Consider the following 18215-nt stretch of genomic DNA (forward strand, 5'->3'; position numbering starts at 1 on the left):
TTCTTACCTAAAAAGTTTCTTCTGAGGATTAATTTAGATAATCTTTTAAAACACTTAGCACAATAAATGAATGGATAAAAAATGTGGTATTTATACACAATGAATACTATTCAGTCATAAAAAGAAGGAAATCCTGCCATTTGCAACAACATGAATGGACTTTGAGGGTATTGCGCTAAGTGAAATAATTCTGACAAAGAAAGACAAATATGTATGATGTCACTTATATATGGAATCTACAAAAAACAAACTCATTGAAACAGAAAACAGATTGGAGATTGCCAGGGGTTGGGGGAAATGAGTGAAGATGGTCAAAGAGTACAAACTTCCATTTACAAGATAAATAAGTTTTGGGAATAGTAATGTATGGTATGTTGACTATAGTTAACAATGTTGTATTATATATTCGAAAGTTGCTAAAAGAGTAGACCTTAAAGTTCTCATCGCCAGAAAAAAATTGTAACTATATAAGGTGATGGATGTTGAAAAAATTGTAACTATATAAGGTGATGGATGTTAACTAAACTTGTAGGGATCACTTGGCAATATGTACCTATATCAAATCATGATGTTGTACACCTTAAACTAGTACAATGTTATTGTCAACTGCATCTCAATGAAACTAAAAATTTTTTCTTATATTTAAATTTAAAAAATTAACACAAATCTAGAACATTAAAAAGTGCTTAGTAAATGTGATTACTCTTTTCAATTAAGAAAACTAAAGGTTAAGTTACTTACTGACAATGTCCTGAATGGTAAATGTCAATGTCACATGTGCTCCAAGATCAGTTCAAATCCAGCATATATAGGGGAAAGCTTTAGAATTTTGGGCCCAAGTGATGATTATGCCATCAGTCTACCAGCGGAAGCTGACATTATTCACTGATATTTTTAATGTTTTAGTTTCCTCACCTATAAGTAAAGGAAACAATTATACTTTCCCTGATCATCTTACTGAGTTTTATTGTGAAAAAAAGATGAAATCACATATAAAAATAGACCTTGAAAATTGTAAAGCATTGTACCAAAACTATTTTTATTACTAGCTTCCTCCGCTTGCACAAACCTATCTCCTTTTCTAAAATTTTGTTTTGATTAACATTAACATGATCCTGTAATCCTTGGCTTTATATCTTCCTCCATCTAATATCCCTTAATTCTATTCCCATTCACAGCACAACTTGTTAAAAACTTTGACATTATTCAACTTCTACTTCTTCATTTCTCATTTAATTTCCAGTCCTTTCCAATCTAGCTTCCATTTCCACTACTCCTCTTACACTGATCTTATCATCACTTCTTTTTTCCTTCATTCTCTCCATTTCTTTTTTATTCCCCTTCTATTCTCATACTTCTCTGGGTGTTCTCTCCTATTCTTCTTGGCTTTTTCACCATGTCTGTTCAAAGAATTTCCAAATGTATAGCTTCTACTCTGTTCAAAGAATTTCCAAATGTATAGCTTCTACTCAGGATATACTAGTTCAACAGACTAGTATATCCTGCTGCCTATTACACATTTCCTCTTAGATGTTCCATGATCATCTCCAACAAATTACAACCCACAAAGAAATCTTACCTCCCCACACACTATTTCTTCCCCATGCCTTATCTATCTTAGTACATATTACTGCCACCCATCCTGCAACAAGTGAGGTCAGAAATCCAGGGATAACCCTTAATTTGATCCCTCCCTCTTCCTTCCTTTCCAGTTCATTAGAAAATCTTATCAATCTAGAAAAAAAAGTGTCATTCCCTATTCATTTCCTTTCCCCTCCCAACATTCTTTTTAAATCACCATCATCTCTCTTCCAGTCTACAAAGCCTCCTGACTGATCTTTGCGGTCTGAATCTTGGCCCCTCTATAATCTATTGTCTATACTGCAACCAAAGAGACTATTTATATGTAAAGGCAAATTATATTATGCCAGGCCTTACCCAAGACCTTCATGGAATTACCATTGTACTTGAGGATGGAATCCACCTTAGTTTACAAGTGTCTGCATGGGCTGGTCCCTACTCATTTTTCAGCCTCATCCCTTCACACCTCTCTTCATTATACTCCAGTCACACAGCCTTCTGCCAGATGCTAGACCTCCTGGAGCTCTGTCTCACTTAATAATGATGCCCCTGGTCGTCCCCCTGAGTTTTCCACACTGTTCTCCTCCTCTCTGTTCTCTTTGTGTCTTCGCAAATTCACATCATCTCTTACCTGTATCACTATAAATGACTCCTCTTTAGTTTCCACGCACACACTCTCAATCCATCCTCTGCAATGTGACAGACAACATGTTATTTCACTATTGGAAACCACTTATGAGATCTCATTGCTACAAGAAAAATAGAAAACTACTCAACATGCTTACAAACTTGCTCCTGACTAAATTATTTATCTCACCTCGTACCATCTCTCTAAATATTTATCCTATGTTCAGCCACATTAGATTTGCTGCCACTTCCTAACACAGCCATGCTTGTAGCTCATACAATTTATCTGGAATGCTTTCCTCTGTCTCCTTCCTTACCTTGCCAAGCTTGTGCCATCATCTTCATGAAACCTTCTCAGACTCCTCCAGGAGGATTTTCTGTGTTTCAATGAGGATTTGTTAATATGCTAAATTAAGTAAGGAGAGTATGATCTGTGTTGCCAATGCATGTGTCTGTCCATTTATAAGACTGTGAGTTACTCATTTCTAAATTCATAGACTCAGCTGAACATGGTTAGTGTTCAAAAGTGCTTTTTAAACTAATGCATAAATGACTCCATTCCTGCAGAAACTTTCTTCTCTTCTACTGTTTCATAATATACCGCCATCAGATCCAAACTGAGACTTATGGGTATCTCCCAATTTTAGATACCTGCACAAATAGAAGGTGTATAAAATTCTTCCATCGATTTTATTTACTTAGATCAGAATAAAAGCCCTCTTCATTGTAGAAACGTCTTCTCCAAGTCTAATGTATATCTGTCAATTTTCTCTAAGACTTAACATTGGGATGGACAGTATGGAAGTCCCACAATAACAGGGCTGTGGTTTTCTATTTACTGCCACTAATATCCATAGCAGCCATGCATAACTTGTTAAATATTTCTTGAATAAATAAATGAATGTCCTCTTATATATGCTGTCACCTTATCCTAAGTCAAGGTGCTTCTCCAATCCCAAACAGGTATCTCCTCTTCCTGAATGCCCTTGTATAACTAACTCTCTTACTTCCTGTGTGCTCCTGCTGAACATCCCTGGCCCTCAGTTTATTGGCTCCCACACCTCAATCTCACAGCTGGCCTATTCTGTTTAAAATGCCAAATAATCTCTCAACCTCCTTTCTTCCCAGGCTCAACTAAAATATATCTTTAGTTCCATTTACAACTCAAGATTTCATTTACTCTGCTTCTCTGGTCTACTGCCCCAACTCCCTTCCCCCTGCTTGCATGAGTGTTTGTCCAGTCCTTACATGCCATTGTCCAATTTTTGTTTCCTGCCTCCACAGTCAAGATATCATCAAATGACAAAAGGAAGCTTGAGACATTATTTATTTCTTTTTTTTCAGATAGGAATGGAGAGGGAGAGAGAGATAGAAACATTAGTGATGAGAGAGAATCATTGATCGGCTGCCTCCTGCATGTCCCTTATTGGGGATCGAGCCCAAAACCTGGGCATGTGCCCTTGACTGGAATCAAACCCAAGACCATTCTGTCTGCAGGCCAATGCTCTATCCACTGAGCAAAACTGGTTATTTATTTCTTGGTATCCCCCAAAAGTACCTAGAGAGTATTTAGTCAGTACTGTAAACTATCCAGTAGACCACACCTTCATCCTGAAAGGACCTCAGAATAATGTATTTGGGAAACTGAGGCCTCAAATGGCCATGGGGGACGTTAGTAGCAGATCTAGAACAAATTTTCCATCTCCTAACTCTTACACCAGGATTCTGTCTATAGACCATACTTTAAAAATAAAACTGCTTGTTGCTGAAACCTGATCTGTCCCTTCCATCTCCCTGTTTCAGGTTTCCATCTTTTCCCCCTGGACTAACACAGCAGCTATGACTGAGGTGGAGTCAGAATGTGAAGTAGGAATAAAGAAAGCAGCACTTACAGGAGGAATGTGACTAACCCTGTCTGGGTTGTTTAGCTAAGGCTTTCCTAAGGTGGCCCCTCGAACACAACACTGGAACACAGGCCTGGGAGGCAGAAAAGAATTTCTTGTAATAATGGTGGGATCTGAAACTTGTAGAAGATAGAGTATTTGAGGAGGATAGAAAGAAGTTCTATTAGATTCAGACAGACAAAGATGAGAATGATAGAAAACAAGAGAATCAGGAGGTGAGGTAATGCCTGAGACTGAGGTAAATTGTTTGGACATAAGAGGTACATGAGAGATGGACTCTGCCTTGTGCACTCTGGACTCATCCCCCCAACCTAGCTTATTTCTGTCAATCATTAAACATACTCTTTTCTTACTGAAGCTCCACTCAGCCTTTGGGGACTTCCCTTAGCGATTAGTATTTTCAGTCCTATTTCTATCATTATCCTGGTTATTCCAGTTTTCTCTGCCAACCTCAGCTCACATGGCCTCTTTCCTTGACTCTGCCCCTGTTCTAGGCCCTTGAACAGGGGCAGAGTCAGGTAGCCGGCTGACCTCAGCATAAGTACCCCTCCCTGGTCTGCTCACCCTTCATCCCATTTGTGCCAACTCCCTTACTGCTCCCTGTGTACTCCTGGTCTACCCCTACTACCACTGACCCAGTGTGCTTTCACCTCTCAGTGTGATGCTCAGTTCATTTTCTGTAGGCTTCAGAGAACACGGACACTGGTAGTTTCCTCCTCAGTGAGAGAAGGGCAAGAAAGAGGGAATTGGAAAGGGAAGGTCTGGCTATATCCTCCCAATCAGCTAGTCTTCTCCCCAAAGAAAAAGAAAACAGCAGATTCTCTCCCTGAAGAATGTCCTTAAAAGGCCCCATGATGGGCCTGGTGTCTTCTCTGGGGGTGACTCTAGGGAACTTCTCCATGCCAGTCTCCGGTCTTTTGGGGTTCTGACCCCTGGATTTCTATATTCCCTACTCCCTCACCATTATGTAGCATTCAATCATGTGTCCCTTGAGGCAGAGTGTAGTCTGGTTTCAGTAATTACTGTGCCTCTCACCACCCTCACCTTCCTCCCCTGTAGAATCTACTGAGAAATGGAGTCTCCTTAGAATATGCAAACAAATGCCTGCTGTGTGTGTTTGGGTTTTTTGTTTTTGTTTTTAATTTATGATTTATTAAAGTATAGCTGATATACAATATTATATCAATTCCAGTATACAGCACAGTGGTTTGACATTTATATACCTTATGCTATGAACACCACAACAAATACAGTAACCATCTGTCACCCAAGTCATTACAATATTATTTATTCTTATCCTGTTTTTATAGAACTTTTCAATATCCATTTTTATATATTATTTTTAAATGAGCAATAGAAATTCCATGAGAACAAGGACTTAGTCTTCTTTCTTCACTACTACATTCCTAGTACTTAGAGAAATACTGGTACATAAGAGGTGTTCAGTAATATTCTGTTGAGTAAATATTGTTGGTTGAACAAAAATCTTCCCAATGGTATCACAAGTTAACAATGAGTAGTCATGCATAACCTTGAGCCCCACCAAGGCAACAGAGATCCTAGGTTTGGCTCTAAGCACTGTGGTAGTGGCAGAAAATTTTAAGGCTCATCTCATTTATCTGCTATTATCACTTATTCCCTCTATTAGAATCTGTTTTATCTCTGGAAGGTCTAAATGGGGAATGGCCAAAACTCAGCACTCCTAAAACTTAATTATTATAGTATCATTCCTCCATGCTCTCCAGGGAATCTATGTGTTTAGAGAACAAAGCTTCCACCTTCCTCTCTATCACCCAGGCCATGCCATCATCCACTAGTTCTTCCCTCCATCACATGAACACATTGAAAGCTCTCTAATACAGGAATGTTTTCAATTCTTTGTATCTTCAAGACAGGTCCAGATATATATTAAGTCATCAATATATGTTGGTTGACTTACTGATTATCTGAAATCAAGCTTGTCTGCCTGGCCTACATTTGACCAAAATCCCATCTGCTTATTCAATAGCTTTCTCCCAAAATTTAACATCATCATAATCTTTGAAGCATTATCAGAGAGATGAATTCACCTGGCGTCTGCCTTTACAAAGCCCATTGTGTAGAAAGCTAACTGAAAGATAATGTAATGATAGTAACAACAAAAATCTATTGAAGACTTGCTATGTTCCAGGCACTGTATTAAAGATCTTATATGTAATATCTCATGACAACACTCCCCATTTTGTAGGTGGGGAACAAGAGGCTAACAGCTGTTACTTAACCCACCTAAGGTCATACCAACAAGATTTAAAGTGGGCAGTATCACAAAAAACAGTATCTGGTAAGATGCTGTGTGGACAAGAGAAGAGAAAGAACGTGTGATGGTGACTCAGAGTATCAGAGAAGACTTATGAAAGTGTTAACTTTGAACTGGGCTTTAATGGTTCCAAGAACATGCCCATAATCTCTTTCCTACCATGTTTTACATATGTTGTCTTCTATCCCTAATGTGCACCTTCCTCCAAGCTCACCTTAAACTTCTAAACCCTAAATTCTCGACTGACTTTTACAGAGCTAACCACTTCCCTTCTTAATGTGATTTTGTGTCTTTTTTATGTCTACATATATATCATTGACTTGTAATTAATTTGCATCTGTCTGCCTGTCCTCCAAATCAGGCTGTGACCTCCTTAAGAACAGTGGCATCACCCTTCAACTCTATGCCCTAACATCTAGCATAGTCCTTTGCATACTAGATGCTCAATCAGTGATCATTGAATTAGATAAAATAATAAAATTAAAATTCTGCTTTTTATTGAGAGGTTAGCATAGACCAGGCAACATGGTAAATGCCTTGCATATATCATCTCATTTAATAATCATTGCTTCTCCTTTTATAGATGAAGAACTAACATTCAGAGAAGTAGCTTGCTCAAAAGAAACAGAAAAGCAAATATTTTTGACAGAGGCGAGGGGATAGGAAAAAAAGCAAAATATTCTAAACTGTTTCTATGCCAAAAAGCCTTTAGAATTATTTGTGCTCTCCACCTTCCCCCTCCTTAGCCACACTGAACTTTCAAGGTAAATCTTCTCTGCTATCCTATCCTTCCTGCCTATCCTATCATGGCCCAAATTTCCTAGCTTCAATTTTCTACATCTTTCCACCACCCCAGAGGTCCTTTTATTGATTTTATCCCCAGGGAATGTTTACTTTCAGCTAGGGCTTTAATCACAGGATAAATACTCCAGCTCTCTTGGTCCCCACACTCTAAACCCGGCAGTACCTAAGACTCCACTACTATTCCCTGCCCCAGACCTGGTAAGTCTGTCTGTCTGTTCAACCCTACCATAGGCACACTATGATCAGACCAAAGACCTGATGCCACTAAGATAACCTTCTCACAGAGATGGTCTCCACTTCAGATAAAAGGGACTTACAAGTGAATCATACTTTTTTATCACTGTTATGTTCTATGTAGTGCTATTGCTCTTCAGATATGTATCTCCTAGAATAATTCCTCATGGTAGCCTCTACAGTAGGAATTAATTTATCCAGGTCACAGATGAGGAAGCAGGTTGAGAGACGTTAGGTTACTTGACTGAGATCACATAGCTGGTGAGTTAGTAGAGCTGGGATTTGAATCAGGCTTCCCGTGGTCTTCCAAAAATGAGTGTTGAGTTCTTGGCAGGTAGCTTCCAGATGCTCAGGAGCACCTCCATTGATGAAGAACATGCTCCTTTCCAGGTACTTGAGCTCCTATTCTTATATACAGTGGTGGCAAATGTAGGTTTAAAGTTGTAAGTACACGAAACAGAGTTTATTCTTGTATTATTTATTTATTTATGTTATTATTATTTCTTATTATTAACTTACTTTTGCCCTGTATTTTAGGTAAGGCCTTTATTACACCAAATGCTAAGTTAATTCAGAACAAAGAGAGGTGAAGAGTATAAAAGTAGTTATTCTAGACAAGTCATCTGGAAGAGGCAGGGTGTCTCTCCTTGCCTAATCTCCAGAGGGGGCAAATCAGAAGAAAACAGCAGTAGGGTGTAGCAGAAGAGGGTTCACAGGCAAAAAGAAGGAAGCTGGAAGAGTCTCTAGTGATTCACCTTTACCATGGAGAGGGTTCCGTAGCCATGCCAGTCACCTTCCAGCCCACGGCTCAGAGATCATTGAATTAAACAAAAGTGGCAAGGGTTCCTTTGAACACTTGTGATGATAACCCAGTTCCTACCTGGCATCATTTTCCAGTGCCCTACAATCTTCTTCTCCCAGACATTTTTTTCATGAGCTCTAACTCAAATATAAGTGAGAGGGCCAGGAAGTGAGAACCTCAAGGCCTTCACCTTGGCCTTGATCTCTTTCCTGGAATATTAGAACATTATGCTCCACATATGCTTTTCCAACTTCATTTTCTCCATTTGTGCAAACGGGACTGAAGCAAGATGAACTTTAAGGTCATTGTGTTGTGTAGCTACAGTGATAGAAAAAAAGTTTCTTGATTCAATTATTTAAAGGCTGAATGGAAGAAGAAAAGAGAAAGAAGAAAGCAAGGTTGTCTCATTTATGGCTGGATTATTCAGCTCTCCATTTTCTCCACACCAAAGAAAGAGCACTAAAAGCATGGGCACGCCTAAAACAATTTCTTACCTAAATGTACCTGTCTTCTGAGTACAGCCTTATTCATGCATTTTGCACAGCAATATATGTAGACAATCACATGCTCAGTCAAACACACAGTGTGCTCATTCATAGAATGGACCAGTTTTACATATATCATTTCCCAAGGTCCCACACCCTACTCAGATTTTTCTCTTCTTGATCCTTTGGCCACCACCAAAGCTAAAATCCCCTCAAAATATGTTTGGGTCAGGCTGAATGATTAAAACTCAGGAAGGGAAATAACACAGAAGAGAAAATAGAAAACACACGAAAGACAGGATGATGAGACAGAAAGGGACAGGTGACTTGTTCAATATGACACAGCCACAGTTGGCACTGAGATGGGAAAGCAGGCATCCTGGTCCAGGGCTCCTCCTTTCTTCCTGCCTCTATCTCTCTGGTTATGAATAGGTGATGCAAGGGTTTGAAGGAGTATTGCAGCTTAAGGTAAAGGATACAAATGGGTTCTTTCCAGAGGGCCCAATTAGTCAGATATCTGTGTCCCAACTAGCAACTAGAACACAGTCACATTTCATTCTATTAGAAACCAGTGTAGGAAAGATACATTTCTCTCTCTCTCCTCTCTCTCTCTCTCTCTCTCTCTCTCTCTCTCTCTCTCTCTTCTCTACTCTCTAATGTCTACTTCTTATTTTTTCTTTTCTCTTCATCCTCATCTCCTCTCGCCTCTAAGGTCCCCTTCTTAAATTTTCTTACAAATCTCCCTTCTTTTTCAAATTCTCAATCAATGGCTGTCTAGTGGATAAGAGAAAAAATGAGAAAGTACATGTAGGTGAAGGAAGATCAGGGAATATAGAGAATATAGATAATGTACAAATAGAAGGGGTGGAGATGTGTAGGAGCTCAGTACTATCATTTGACCAAATTTAGTCTCCATATTTGCTTACAGTCAGTGGTTCCACTCCTAATTATTAAAATTCGCTTATCTCCTCTTTCTTCCATGTACCTTTGATTTCTATAAGAAAGTATACTTCATATGCAATCATCTCTTAATAACTTTATCAAATTACATATTATGGCCAAATCAGCCTGACATCTAACATTGGCCAATTCTGCATGACCTCACCTGGTTCTACCAGCATCCATACTGGACACCTAAGGCAAGAATGGAATCCTAGTACTAACATTAGCCTAGGAATGTTATGGTGGTAGCAGACTACAAGAGATTCAACTCCTCAAATGTGCTTTGCTGTTCCTGGTTAGAACCCAGTTTCTGAGCCTCATCTATGAGTAACCATGGGCTCAGTGACTTGAAAAACCCATCCAAAATCTCACTGTTTTCCTTTCTCTTCTCCTCAGTCCTGATCTTTCCATCTTGAAAAGTAGCCACATTTTAGTCTTTCATCCAATCTTCCTGAACTTTAATAATTATATTACCCTTATATTGTCAGATGATTCAGAAGAAAATAAAGGCAGAAGAGGATTCACGGGCAGAAAGAAGAAAGCTCTAAGAGTTCCTAGCCCTCATCTTTACCATGGAGAGGATTCTACAACCATGACATCATTGAGACACAAATGTAAAGGACTCCCTAGACACAAATGTAAAGGAGCCCTAGTAAAGATAACTTCACTTCCTGCCTTACATCATTTCCTACTGCTCTACAATCTGGATGTTTTTCATGTTGTATAATTCAAATATTTCCTGCTGCTATTTCCATTTCAGCAATAGCATAAGAATAAATCCCAATACCTTCACCTGTCAAGACTTCCTATGGCTAAGGGTAAGACAGTAAGATCTTCTATACTACCTAACCTTGACCTGGCCATGCAATTCACAAACAACAGCCATCAGAACCCAAACTCCTTCCTGCTTGTGGGAATTCCTGGCCTGGAGGCATCCCACTTTTGGATTGCATTTCCCTTCTGCTCCATGTATACCCTGGCAGTGCTTGGCAACATGGTGTTGCTGCTGGTGGTGCGCTCAGAGCCTGCACTGCACCAGCCCATGTACCTGTTCCTATGCATGCTGTCCATCATTGATCTGGTGCTCTGCACTTCTACTGTGCCCAGGCTCCTTGCACTTTTTTGGGCAAATGCTGCTGAGATTGCCTTTGAAGCCTGTGCTGCTCAGATGTTCTTTATCCATGGCTTCTCAGCTGTAGAATCTGGTATCCTGCTAGCAATGGCCTTTGACCGTTACTTGGCCATCTGCCGGCCACTACACTATGGGTCATTTCTGCCACCAGAGGCTGTGGGCAAGCTGGGGGCTGCTGCTGTGTTTCGTGGCTTGGGGCTCATGACTCCACTCACCTGCTTGCTGGCAAGGCTGAGCTACTGTAGCCGAGTGGTGGCCCACTCCTACTGTGAACACATGGCTGTGGTGAAGCTGGCTTGTGGGGGCACACAGCCAAACAACATCTATGGCATCACTGCTGCCACACTGGTGGTGGGCACTGACTCCATCTGCATTGCTGTCTCCTATGCACTCATCCTCCGGGCTGTGCTAGGCCTCTCCTCTAAGGAGGCAAGGGCTAAGACCTTTGGCACCTGTGGCTCCCACCTTGGTGTCATTCTTCTCTTCTATACACCGGGGCTCTTCTCATTCTACACACAGCGCTTTGGCCAGCATGTGCCCCAGCACATCCACATCCTCCTGGCTGACCTCTACCTCGTTGTGCCACCCATGCTCAACCCCATCATCTATGGCATGAAGACCAAACAGATCCGGGATGGGGCTCTCCGACTGCTGAAGTGGGGCACTGCACCATCATAAAGTTTTCAGCCCCACCCTGGAACCCTATCCTCTTCCCTTAATCCTTGGGAAAGAATGTTTAAGAGACCAGTGAAACTTAAATGTCAAACTCTGTCTTCCTAGCACTGGAAATTGCTGATATCAAGGATGTTACTCTAAATAAAGCTACTGTTCAGTGACTTTTTTAGTTGCAGTCTTCATGGCTTTGTAATACAAGAAGAATTACACCTTGTGGTCAGGATCATTGCACTCTCTCCTCCTTTCATTTTGGTCCAGCTGATCCATTATAACATGTTCTGTTCTGTTCTCATCTCTTCAAGCCCACCTGTTCTCCTCACCTGAGGGTCAATTTTAGGATCCTCTTTTGGTCCTTTATGACACCTGCTTTTTATGCATTCTTCCAGCAGGATTAGGGGTCTAAGCCTTTCTCAGGACATCACTTTTCTCTATTTTGTAACTACAATAGACCTAGGACCAACATTATATACTATTGAGAAGAGTGATTAGATAGGCTTACATAAGTTATTGCTACTAATAAATTTTATTTATTTATTTATTTATTTATTTATTTATTTATTTATTTATTATGGTATCACCTAATTGTCCTCATCCCCCATTCTCACCCCAAACCCCTCCCCACATATGTCCCCACCCCCCTGTTGTCCGTGTCCACTGGTTAGACTTATATGCATGCACACAAGTCCTTTGGTTGATCTCTTCCCCTTTCCCCCACCCTCCCCTACCTTCCCTCTGAGGTTTGACAGTCTGATCGATGCTTCCCTGTCTCCGGGTCTATCCCTGTTCATCAGTTTATGTGGTTCATTATTTCCCCTAGATGCATGAGATCATGTGATACAAGAAATACACTTATAAGAACCGAAAATGAGACAAGCCATAATGGTTATGCTGAGAGGCAAATGAATCAGTCTGTAGTGAGTTTCTTTCTGGGCCAACAGTTCTTTTGAGTCCTAATTTCAATGTCAAACGGTTCCTTATGTGTACATGTCAGCAATGATATTTCAGTTCTGGATGGTGGACAAATGGTGGTGATGCAGGTCTGACCGTCTCTGGTTTGGTCCTGGGCATCCTTCAGTGATGCACAGCTGCTGTCTGCTAGTATGGCAAGGCGTTGTCAGCGTCTTCCATCTCTGGACTGCTTCTTTTCTGTCTTCATGGCTGGAGCAGTCCTGTCAATTCCTCTCTGTTGCAGGAATCCACATGATCCTGGAGTTGTTTTCTGAAAATATACAAACATATTCTTGACCAAAAGTTAATAAAGGAATATTTTCTATAAATTTGACTTGGGATCCTTTTTCATTTTTTGCCCAAATGATTTTCCTCTGGCTTGTTTTGACACAAAACATATTCCCTGCCCCAGACCTGGTAATATGTGTGTTTTTCATGAATGTCTTGTTGTTAGCATTACAAATGAAAGTTAATTTTCAAAGTAAAAATTTTCTAGATGTAATTTACTTACAGGATATTTTTCCTTACATGATATTCTTCTACTATCACCCCCTTTTTTAATTTAAATATTAGGAGGCTTTTGGAAATTTTATAATGTAGTCTTGATAGCTTTTACATTTTAATTTTTTGCGCTAAAATATGACGGCTTTAGGTTCATTACATGGCGCAATTTTACCATGAGATGAACTGCCAATAAAAATTTTTGTTAATACTTTAGGAACAGCTTTTTGTACATTACAATCAAATTTTCTAGAATATTCGCTTGTTTCAATTAGCCAATTTAAATTACTCTGAAAACTTGACTACTATTCTACAGTCAAACTCAACACTCTAACAACAATCTTATTTTACCCTGTGTATATTAGTGGAAAGGATTATTTGCCTTCTTGAGTAGGCCCTGAGCATTCCTGGTACTAGGCTGGATTTGAATATCAAAAGCCTGCTTCCCCTCACCATGGCTACAAGACATCTCAAACAAGTCTTGTTGCAGTTAGAGGGCATCTGCTGTTGGCCAAGTCTCTGTTTGTTACCTGGGTCCCGATTTGAGCTGTGCATGGGAAGCGAAGCAGCCATGGGGGCAGGAGACCTCCCTCAGAAGGGGTGAAGGTTCAGGCCCCTGCAAAGTTGGGGGGTGGGTAAGGGTCTGTGCCCCACCTCTGTTGACCCCCAAGTTTTCTCCTGATGGCCCCTCTGCAACTGTGCCTGTCTTAGGTTGTTCCTTCCCTGAGGAATCTTACCCGTCTCTGACTAACCAGCCATCCTCCAGGGCCAAGCAGGGTGATGTGAGGTTCAGTTCTGTCTCCTTGGTAATCTATGCCCCCGTGGCCTCAATGCCCAGCACCTGCCTTGGGATCCCCTCGCCAGCTGGAGAGGCCCCGGCACTGATCACATATCTTGGGGAATCCAGGTTTCTTCTCCAGGGATGGCCCAGCTCACCCCACTGGGCGAGAGACATATCCATGGTACCAGCCACCATGATGCTTTAACCTCGGCATGAACTGAAAACTCAGGCAACAGCTGTGGGGAACTGGACCGCGAGAAGAGGGTCTCTCTTGGCCAAAAGGGCAAGAGGGGCCAATATAGAATGCTCAGGTGCCTTCCCAGGGGGCCCTCTACACAGTGGAAGGGATTAAATCCTTTCATGTCATTTTTAAATTGCTGCCAGACATTCAAAGAATTGGTTTGTAAGTTTGTTTGGGATAATTGTACATTATCCTGTTGTAATTCTAAAATATCAAGAGATGTGTTACCTTTGTCTCCGAGCACCAAAAACATGATTTTTTTATTGACTCCCAAGGGTGCGAGGTACTATTATACGTAATGGGGGTAACACAAATCTGGGGAAAATTATAATGACATTGTAGAATAATATCATGTAAGGATATTCTTTGCTCCAGGCCATGGCCATTCCATTTCAAACTGGCTGTCAATTTCTTTTTGTATAGAAAAGGTCTTAGTTACATTTTCTGCACCTCTCCCAGGAACAAGTAGTGATAGTCCCTTCCTTTGGTGTCTACGCAAACCAGAAACCTCTCTTCAATTTTATACACAAAGGAACAGTAGTTTGATTTTGTGATATACAGAAGGGAAGCTGGGTGGCGACCCCTGTGTAATTATACTTCCTTGCCCCACCTATGGTCCTCCTGGATAACCAAGGTGTTTGGTATCATCAGTGCTAATAAATTCTTTGAAGCAATGGGGAGCAATGAGTAAGATGAATTACCTAGGCCATCTCAAAATCATAAAACAGATACTAAATGTCCTGGTGACTGGAATCAGAGGAATGTCTTTGTGAAGTAAAGTAGGACAGCCTACATTCAGTTTTGCCAAGAAATGGAGACATTTGCCAAAGTCATAAGTGGTATACAGAGTTCTGACCCACCCCAGAATACAAGGTCAGAAGAGAAAAAGACAGCAAAAGGAAGAAACTGATTAACTAAAAATCTGTATAGAGATTTTATTATGTTGCTACAAAGTTTCTCAACTGAGGTTCACAGATCTCTGGTTTTCTCTGTAGGGGAAGACTAAGAAACACACCATACTTATACAGTCTACAATTTTCTTTGCATGTGAGTTATTTTCTCTAGAGCCAGGTATTATACTTCTCCACTTACACTATTCTAATATATAACCTGGTTTGGAAGCAATAACCAATGATAAGTGGATCTTGAAGAAAACACGAATGTTCTTGCAAAGCACCAGCTTGGGGTGAGGCAGAGAGAAACTGTTCTCTCTGGCAAGGTAAGGAAGGTGATTCTGCCAGCCTGAAGAGTTCAGAAAAATATTGAAGATTCAGTAGCTTGGGCTCATCCACCAAAATTTCTTATTTCTTGCTCTTAAAGACCCACACTTTTTCTGTCAGGGAATTTACTTTGACATAGATGACCTGTTGATACTAAACATTCAGTGTTCTTCATATCTCTGCCACCCTTAAAATCATACTTGGTACATAGCTACCTAATACATAATGGTAATAATAATAAATGCTCCCATCTATTGAGCTCAATAAAAATTATACAATTATCTGCATTTACCATTTGCCAGGAATTCAGTCTTTCCTTTACTCATTCATTTATTTTATACATAAAGGGCTTACAATATTTCAGCCCATTTGCATGGGTTAGACAAGTCAGGAGAAACAATGCCTTCTGGTGCTTGCAATGAATAAGGAAGACCGGCATTGATCTAATAACTACACAAGAACACCTAAAATTGGTTCTCTGCTGCTGGATTTAGTGCTCTATATACATTATATGGTTGAATCTTTATAACTTCTCTGTGAGGCAGGTATTCACTTTATAAAGATGAGGAAATGGCCCTAGCTGGTTTGACTCAGTGGATAGAGCATTGGCCTGTGGACTGAAGGGTCCTGGGCTCAATTCTGGTCAAGGGCGTATGCCCAGGTTGTGGGTTCCATCCCCAGTAGGGGGTGTACAGGAGGCAGCCAATCAATTATTCTCTCTCATCATTGTTATTTCTATCTCTCTCTCCCACTTCCTTCCTCTCTGAAATCAATACAAATATATTTAAAAAAATAAAGATAAGGAAATGGAATTTCAGAGAAGATGAAATAAACTAAAAGTCACACAGCTGATATAGGCCAAAGGTAAAATTTTGCTTAACACAGGTTTTCTGCATGGATGAGTGAAAGAGTCTGATTAACTTGAAGATTAAGAGCAGGAGCCTTAGATTCATGTACATAAACGCTTTTTAAAACTAATGCCAAAATCTAAAAGCCACTGTATATCATGTCCTGATAATCTTTAAACTGACTGAACTGGTAGTAAAACTTTTTAGAGACCATCTCAGAACGCCCCCTTGTGTCAGGCTCAGATACTAGTTATTGGGTCTGTGAGCAGAGGAAGGCATTATGGGACATACTGATGCATCTGTACCCTGAAGATAAAGTTGTGAGCAGATGGACCCCAGATGCCTGCCCCTTGAGGTCAGTAAAGCTGTGGAATAACTAACAGTAAGGTGGTAGGAGTTAAGGGTGGGAGAAGGCTCCAAGCTCAGAGCTGCTGTTGAGAAAGGGCAAAACCAACAAAGCCAAACAACCCCCACAAATCTATACTGGGTGTCTCACATCTAAGCTTAACTCTGCTAACCCTCTAAAGAGGAAATTTCCAGCCTCTGGGCCTGTATTCAATGTTTTTTGTTTTGTTTTCACTTCCCAAGGGTGCTTGTGGTCCCAAATGCCATCATGTCAGCCAAGGGTTTCTGGTAGAGATTGGTAGGACCCTCAGTGAGAGGGACATGCTGGTTCCCTGGTCAGAACCGTTTTGTTACTGGGATGGTATGTGAAGTTGACAGAGGGACCTGGATAAGGCAGTTGCTTGTTTAGTCCAAGATTTATGGCCCCGAGTAGCTGTCTTTTCTAATTACCTCGTCTTCAAAGTGGCTAGTTAGATTGGATTTACTGAAAACTTGGTTGGCTAATATTAGACACTAGAGGCCAGGTGCACAAATTTGTGCATGGAGGGTTGCAGGGAGGGGGAGAGAGGGACCGCGGGAGTTAGGCCACCAGCTCTGAGGAGGGAGCCGGCCCTCAGCTCCCCTGGGAAAGGGGTCACATCCACCGCCACCCACCCCCGGTTCCCCATCCAAGCCCGAGGCCCAAAGGCCCCAGGGGGGTCGGGAGAGGAGGCAATGGTCACCAGGCTGGGCACAGAAGAAACGGATGCTGGATGCCGACACTGCCCTGCCACTGTGTGCTTCCCTGCCTCCCCCTCTCCTCCTTCCCTTGCCACTGCACTGCCACCATGGTGGGTGGGCAGCTCCCGGGAAAGGGCGAGGAAGAGGCAGTTCCCTGCTTCCCCCACTCCTCCTTTCCTCACCGCTGGCCCCCAGGGAAGGGAGAGGATAAAAGTGAGACAAACCCTTGTGTCGAGGGCTGACTTTCAATAGATTGCAGTGAGGGAGCTGCTCTGCTATGTACAAAACCCAAACCCAGAAGCAGGTCTTCTCAAATGGTTTAGCACCAGGGGCTGATGGGGGCTGATGGCTGAGGGTGGGGGAGGGGAGGAAGGAGCCACAGGCAGTTGGCCAGCCACGGGAGGTTGGTTGTGTGAGCTTCTGTGTTGAGCGTCTGCCCCCTGGTGGTCAGTGCCCGTCATAGTGACTGGTCAACAGGTCGTTCTGGTCATTCCAGTTGTTTGGTCCTAACGGTCACTTAGGCTTTTATGTATATAGATAATATTCTAAAGAGGTAACTCTGAACTCACCATCTGTTGTCCTTGCTTCTTGGGCTCTAGGGGCAGGATCTGTGACCTTCAGATACACAGGGTTGGCAATGGCCTCTTTCTAAAGTCCTGTGAGTTACTATAGACACAGTAATGCATGCTTTGGTTGCTAATGTAAATACATCTAATAGGGGAAACAACCTTTCCAACTAAACTTGAGTGGTTGTTTTTACCAGGAATATTCCTATTTCAATTCTTCAAGAAATGTTTTATGTTCTTTAGGACTGAGCAGGCCAAGGGCAATGCTAGTGATGAAGTGAGACATCCTTCAGTTTCTAGGTAAAAGTCCCCCTCAAAGTCTGGAAGCAGCTTTGGACAAAGCTTCACACAAAAAAATTAGCTCCTTGCTGAGCTGCACCCTTAGAAACAGACTTCTTGACCATATAAATCTTACCTTGTCCCCAAAATCTCTGACATCCAACCTCACTTCATTCCATTGAAGTTTACCAACTGCTTGTTATCCCCACAGTCCTCAGCCATTCAGACCTTCCAGTCCTCTCCTGCCCTGAGAATCAGTTGTCAAAGATCTTTTTCTCCTTCAT

At 41.4% G+C, this 18215-nt stretch overlaps 1 protein-coding gene across 1 annotated transcript; it reads left to right on the forward strand.

The window, feature by feature from the left end:
* Nucleotides 1–10483: 10483 nt before the first annotated feature.
* Nucleotides 10484–11485, forward strand: LOC307109543 (olfactory receptor 52P1-like; the record flags this gene model as incomplete). The annotated part of the gene is made up of 1 exon (XM_079788355.1): nt 10484–11485. The coding sequence occupies one exon, from the start codon at nt 10484–10486 to the stop codon at nt 11483–11485; it is 1002 nt and encodes a 333-aa protein (XP_079644481.1).
* Nucleotides 11486–18215: the final 6730 nt, after the last annotated feature.

The sequence above is a fragment of the Cnephaeus nilssonii genome, assembly GCF_951640355.1.
Source record: "Cnephaeus nilssonii genome assembly, chromosome: 13".
In the NCBI taxonomy this organism is placed as follows: Eukaryota; Metazoa; Chordata; class Mammalia; order Chiroptera; family Vespertilionidae; genus Cnephaeus; species Cnephaeus nilssonii.